This window comes from Conger conger, chromosome 13 (genome assembly GCF_963514075.1).
Source record: "Conger conger chromosome 13, fConCon1.1, whole genome shotgun sequence".
Classification (NCBI taxonomy): Eukaryota; Metazoa; Chordata; class Actinopteri; order Anguilliformes; family Congridae; genus Conger; species Conger conger.
Window position 1 is genome coordinate 43,188,414 of NC_083772.1, and position 6,805 is coordinate 43,195,218.

At 41.6% G+C, this 6,805-nt stretch overlaps 1 protein-coding gene across 1 annotated transcript; it reads left to right on the forward strand.

Moving 5' to 3' along the window:
- Positions 1 to 443: 443 nt before the first annotated feature.
- Positions 444 to 3,830, forward strand: foxa3 (forkhead box A3). The gene is made up of 2 exons (XM_061217510.1): positions 444 to 910; positions 2,384 to 3,830. Exons 1-2 carry the CDS (start codon positions 839 to 841, stop codon positions 3,623 to 3,625), a joined length of 1,314 nt encoding a protein of 437 aa, XP_061073494.1. The 5' UTR covers positions 444 to 838; the 3' UTR covers positions 3,626 to 3,830.
- Positions 3,831 to 6,805: the final 2,975 nt, after the last annotated feature.

A 6,805-nucleotide genomic window follows, 5' to 3' on the forward strand; every position in this document is an offset into this window, starting at 1 on the left:
TCAAGATCTTCCGAAAATAGCCTACTGGCGCTACAACCAACTTTCTGTTTGAGGAGATATTAAGACTAATGGCCACCGTCGTTTATTCCAGCAACTGACTTTAATGCATGTAATTTGTATCACGCAATCCATTATTGAGTTAATTTCTGCATTAATACAGGCATACGGAAAGCAGGTCTGTGCTGCAATATAAAAAGATATCAGCGCGTCCCCCTAGCCCCTGTCCCTTGGTAGCACCTGTTTGAAAACAATTAAGAATGTGGAAATGTCACAATTAAAATGTAAGCGTATGTCCCAGGCCAATATACAGAACAGCAGGGGGCAAGAGAGACCCTTTAACGACCTCTTCCTGAGTCCTGAGACGATATTCTAATTGCGGGGCGGGTCCTTACCTGAGTTTTAAAGACTGGCCCTCAGACTTTTACTGTACTTGCCCAAAGCAATCTTACTGAGTAACACAAGACCTGGGCTACGATCCAACGGGAGAAGTCAAAGGACATTTTTGAGGATTTATAACAAACAAGAAAACAGCTTCCTGACTTAGGCTACTTATATTCGATTATGGATGATTAGTACATCCAAAAAAGATATGCCATTTTACAAAGAAGTTAATTGTAACAGGAGGCAATAATATATAGTGACTTGATTTGAGCCGGCTATACGTTAAACTTTTTACCATTTTGAGGAAATTGGACACCTTTTGAAAACGGGGATCTTGTCGAATATTTATTGGAAATTTCGAGCATAGGCAGCTGAAAACTCCGAAAGGAAACACGAACGGTCGCAGACTTCATTTTGTTCGAGACTTTTCTCCCCCAGAAATACGCTGTTATTGGGGATGTTGAGTTCAGTGAAGATGGAGTCCCATGATATTCCCGAATGGAACGCTTTCTACAACGAAGCAAGCGAAGTGAGTATTAACCGATATTAACCACGAATGTTTCTGTTTTAATTTGACTGTTTATAGCTACTTTCGTTTGTTGACATGAAATATTTCCCTGAAAATGTTTCCATGCAAATACTGGAAAATGAGTCAAATCATTGTAATGGCTATTCAAAGGTTTAAAAATATATATTAGTCTGTATTAGGCAGGCTATACAATTGTTACAGTGTAGTTAAGATTACAAAACGTAGTTCCATTGGATATCACAATCAAAGCAAAAACGACGGCATTTGCAAACGCAAAATTCTGAAGATTAGAATTTGTCTACATTTCTCGTTCATAATTTGAATTGTGAAATCGCATAACGTTCATAACAAAGGATAAATTGTGGTTAAAATGTAAACTATGAACCAGAATGTAGAAAAACTGTTATGTTCGCAAAAGTTTAGAGTTTTTCAAAGCGTCAGCTATATTTTGATAAGTTCCCCATATTTAAAAATACGTTTGTAATAGACGTATGTTGATGGTAAGTGTTTAGGTGAACACATTAAAAATATAGATACAGTCTTCTTCAAGAATTCGTATATAAAAATGAACCAACATTAAGGCAAATCATTTAAACACAAAAAAGGAAAGCGAAAAGCCCATAAATTAATAGCCATGTTCATTTTACTTGGTTATTAGCATTGACCGTTATGGCAGTTATATGTAGGCTGTATATACACTTTGCTCATTGAAAGCAGTTTAATATGAACTCAACTTTTTGCTCTCAAAAATTTAGGTTCAAGAAAATGTATATTTTTCAATGTTCAAAGTATATATAGGTTTCACATAGGCTTGATTATACTGAAACTATACGAGATAGTTTGAAGATTACCTCATTGTTTTTTCCGCTTAACTCCGTTTTGCCCTGGATTTTTTTGGACTGTAAAATATTTAATATGACCAGTATATCCAAGTTTACCGTGTTCTATCCCAACATGCGAAATCGTACCCTATATTAACTCCTTTTTATGTATATATCTGTACGATCTTTAGCCTACGTCGGTTCTTTTTTATTAGGCGACCTCATCCTCTGTTTATTATGTGTTATATTGTGCATCTTCATTTTCTTTCGCAATTTATTTAATTACCACTCAGTTACGTAGGATATATGTTGTCGATATTAACCAGAAAAATATTTTATCATTTTTTCTATTTCAAGGATTTTCACTTTGAAGTAATGGCGTTGCCGTTTTCCTTTTAAAAATTATAAACACATTTGCCAAGCTTAATTAATATCAATGCGCAATATGAACAGTGCGATGATGAATAATACGTTTACAAGGAAATAGCCGTATTTTCTATGCTTAACAAAAAGCTTCCAACTGTTTGATACGTTTGTTAAATTTGTTTATTAGGTCATGACGTCAACAGTAATGCAGCTAAAGCTTTCACCGTTCAAATATCGTCCAATGTTCCAATTTTTAATGTACTTTTTTTTTTCGTTTCACTTTTAGATGTATCCCTCGCCAACGGCAATGAACTCCAGCCTGAGTGCCATGAATAGCATCAACAGCTATATCAATCTGAACCCCTCTGGTTCGGCGGGCATGAACATGGGCTATCCGACTGGAGCTCTCAGCAGCAGCCCCCTGGCCTCCATGGGCGGGAACACCAACCACATGAGCCTGTCCCCTGTCACTGGCTCCCTGAACCCCGGCTCTCTCACCCAGCTGGGCTCTCCTGCACCCTCCCTCAGCAGTCTGCCCCACTACCAGAACATGGGTCAGCCCATGGCCCAGCTGGGCTACCCGTCCCCCACCTCCCTCAACCGGGCCAAAGAGATGCCCAAGCCGTACCGCCGGTCCCTCACCCACGCCAAGCCGCCCTACTCCTACATCTCCCTGATCACCATGGCCATCCAGCAGTCTGGCAGCAAGATGCTCACGCTCAACGAGATCTACCAGTGGATTATGGACCTGTTCCCCTACTACCGGGAGAACCAGCAGCGCTGGCAGAACTCCATCCGGCACTCGCTCTCCTTCAATGACTGCTTCGTCAAGGTGGCCCGCTCCCCGGACAAGCCGGGCAAGGGCTCGTACTGGGCCCTCCACCCCAACTCAGGCAACATGTTCGAGAACGGCTGCTACCTGCGCCGGCAGAAGCGCTTCAAGATCGAGGACAAGAGCGGCAAGAAGGGCTCTGGGAAGTCCCAGGAGGGAGGCAAGGCAGGCCTCCAGGAGAGCCTGCAGGAGGAGCACAGCCCCGCCCCGGGATCGGAGGGGCCTGACTCGGCCCACTCCGACAGCTCCCACCCGGGATCGGCCTCTGACGAGCAGCAGCCCAGGAGTCTGGCCCAGCTGGAGTGCCCCCAGCCCCTGGTCCAGAGCTCCACTTCCATCTCCTCCGCCCCGACTTCTGCCACCTCCTCCTCGGTCCACCACCTCCACGCTCAGCCGGCCGGCGGCGGGCACCTCCTCCCCAGTGCCATGCACCACCTGGACCTCCAGCACGACCCCCTCAAGTCCATGGATCCTCACTACAACTTCAACCACCCCTTCTCCATCACTAATCTGATGTCCAACGAACAGAAGATGGACCTCAAGTCCTACCAGGACCAGGTGATGGCCTACAACGGCTACGCCACCGGCTCGCCTATGGCCGCCAAGCAGATCTACGACAGCCCCGGGCCGTCGTCCCTCGACTCGGGGGCTTACTACCAGACCTTGTACAGCAGGTCAGTTCTGAACGCCTCATAACCTTGATGACTTTTGACTCCAGAATCCATCGGTGCTGTCAGGGCCCCAATCCAAGAAAAAGAATCCAAAGAGTGCAATGGAAATGCTTTTGGGTCCATTCCCACAAGAGGAACTGCTGGTAACCCCAAAGAGAAGAATGCCAACCCAAAGCCCCCACTGGAAACATTGCAGTTACTTTATTTTGGGAAGGGGTTGGGTGGGTGGGAATGTGTTTCTGGGTTGGGGGTGCAGGCCATTACACCCCATCTTAAAACTCAAAGGTGGAAGATGATCCCAGGTCCCCCCCAAGACCCACCATGGAAGAAGCTGGACAAAAATCCAAAATTGGAGAACTCGTCCTTGTACACCGTCTGTTATTGCGTGTAGTTGTTACTGGACTGTAAGCTGGGAGCTGGTTTACTTAACGGAAAGTGTACGAACGACAGCAGAGGGAACAAAATGGGGACAAGTGGCAAAATGTTCAGCAGTGAATCAGCTCTCTGACAGAGTGGAATCAAATCTGAGAGAGTGCGTCTTATCCCTACCTGACTCTGTGGGAGTTGATTCAACATTGAGCATTTAGCCTTGTAGAGGGTTCTTCTCAGGCTTGTACAAAACTGTAAATATTCTCAGTAAGGCGCAATGCATTTATTTATAATGGGAAGAAATTAATATATCTTGTACAGTGCTGTGTTGTAGAGTTTTTAAAAATGTGAAAAGGAATGAAAAAAAAAAATCTGAGATTGTGTAAAACTGAAGTGGTCCGGGTTACTGTTCTGAGCAGTGGTCACTGCATTACAGGGAGTTGGTGATTGTGTTACATCATGGTGGTACATTCCATTCTTCAAAGAGCATTCTGTGTTTTCAAGATGCATTCATAAATTTGTGTGTATGTATGTGCGTGTTTGTGCTTGACTGTATGTAACAGGTCGCGTGAGCGAAAAAACTGCAAGAAAAAAAGTTTTATGGACTTATGCTTCTCCTTGCTTCCATTCGCAGCAGTGAATGTTTTCCTGGCAAAAAAAAAAAACTTTATGGTTTAGAAAGCACAAAGAAAACAACACATATGCAAAGGTGAATCTGTGATATAGACCTGTTTGGAGAAACTACACGTGGATGTGAAGGAGCAAACAGAGATTGGTCAAATGTTTTTAAGAACTTTAATGTTATATTTCAAAAACTGTGGTAAAGCTATGTTTCTGAAGACAATTTAGCTATTAAGGACCAGAGACATGTTACTCAGGCATTTTAAATAACCGAGTGGGAATTTGAATCATATCTGTTTGATTTGAAGAGTGTCAGTTATACAGTTACAAAGATAGTGGCAGAATGAAAATGCGCAGTGGGAACCATTTACATACTTTGCACTAAAGTGTTCCAACCAATTTGCACAGGACTGGTCATGACACATTGCTTTACAACAATACCTTCCAACTACCTTATTTCAGGTCTTAGCTAAAACCATAATTCACTTGATCTCCATGGAGATTTTGAAGTCTTTTCTTATTTTTTGTAACAAACAAAAAAAAAAACAGTCTGGCCTTTCAAGATATGGGACCCATCTGAATTGACAAAAAGGCAAGGATTTAGGAGCAAAAAAAAAAAAAATCATTAAAGGGACTAGCAAGGACTACAGTTTCAGGTCATTCAATATTAAGTGTATTTTAGTTTCAGAGGCAAAATATTGTTTATTTAAAGTGTTTTGCTTTTCAAACATGGAAGAAAAGTGTGTTAATATATCTACATTTCTAGGTTGTTTTACTGTTTGGATATTGTGATTGCTATTTTACTTTTATGTTTTTTTCTTATTAAAAAAAAAAACTATGGGGAAAATGCTGTCAAGTCTATTTTTTCATTCAAGAACTTATCATTGACAAAAAACTAAATGACCGACTGTTAAGTGCTATCAAGTTATGAACCTGCAAGCAAAACTTTGGACATGGCCAGCTTATGCAAGGATCAGCTGAAGTCTCCCAGATGGTTGTCAAAATGGCTGCTCTGCCAACAACTCTCACATGCGACTTCACCGCTGCATAGACTAAACATTCCTCCAGGTTTTGCTAGCCCCCTGACCCCATAATAAACCTTGTCTGATGATGGGCTGTCAGGACAGTTTGTGAACCCACCTATCAGAGTAACTGGCAGCACAAAGGGAAATGACTGTCAGGCCATCCGCTCAATGCAAGCATTCTCAGAAACTGGTGAAAATATCTTCTAAAAAATGAATACTAAATTAAAATCCAAAAGGGATAAAGTGTGACTCTTGTAGCATAGCAGTAATTACTGAGACTCACAACACTTAAAAGCAAGCCTTTGGCATCTCCTAAATTCTGTACAACTGAACCTGACTGAAACAGAGGGGTTGTCATCATGAGCCACATCATATATAAGGCTGTCCAATACTAGGGTCACCAGTGGGAGTGTAGTTTCATTAAATATATATATTTTTGGGAAATGTGATTTCATAGAATACAATAAATTACATTGTATTATTAGGATTGTATCGTAATAATCCTGGTCCTGTTTGATGTTATTGTCATAAACTTTAACATAACAGCATAAAAGCATTACCTGTTGGAACCAATAATTACAGCACAATAAAATTACTATATATTTAAGTCGAAATGAAGTGCCTTAAGATCTTAAATTGAATGTCTAAAACTGATTTTCTACATAAAAAAAAATACCCTATTGTTATAGCACTTAGTTAACTAATATATCAAAAGACATTTTCAGAAGGCCTGTTCCTTAAATATAATTAGGCAAAAAATTATTATATCATTTGATTGTGCTTTTGCAGTTCTTTTCTGGAAGGTCCATAGCAGTCCTTGCCCATCCCACGTCCAACAGTATCACACTGGGGTGCAAAGCTATTATATCATGTCACGTCACGATGGAGGAAACCTTTTCACTCTGAATGTACATTACACCTTAGGCAAGAGCTTATGGCGCAGAGAATGCAGACTATGGCCTGAGAACTAGAACCCAGATAACTCCCTGTGACTCACGTACAATGCGCTGGGAGTTAGTGATAAGATAGGCAAGCACCACTGATACGGTTTCCAAAGCTACACAATGACAACTGTGGAACAGGGACAGGGTCCCTACCTTCTCATAATTAACAAACAGTAGAAACCACTTGGTTATTGTGATAGCGACTGAATGATGCTGTGACCCCTTTAGGTTTGCATGGATATTTAA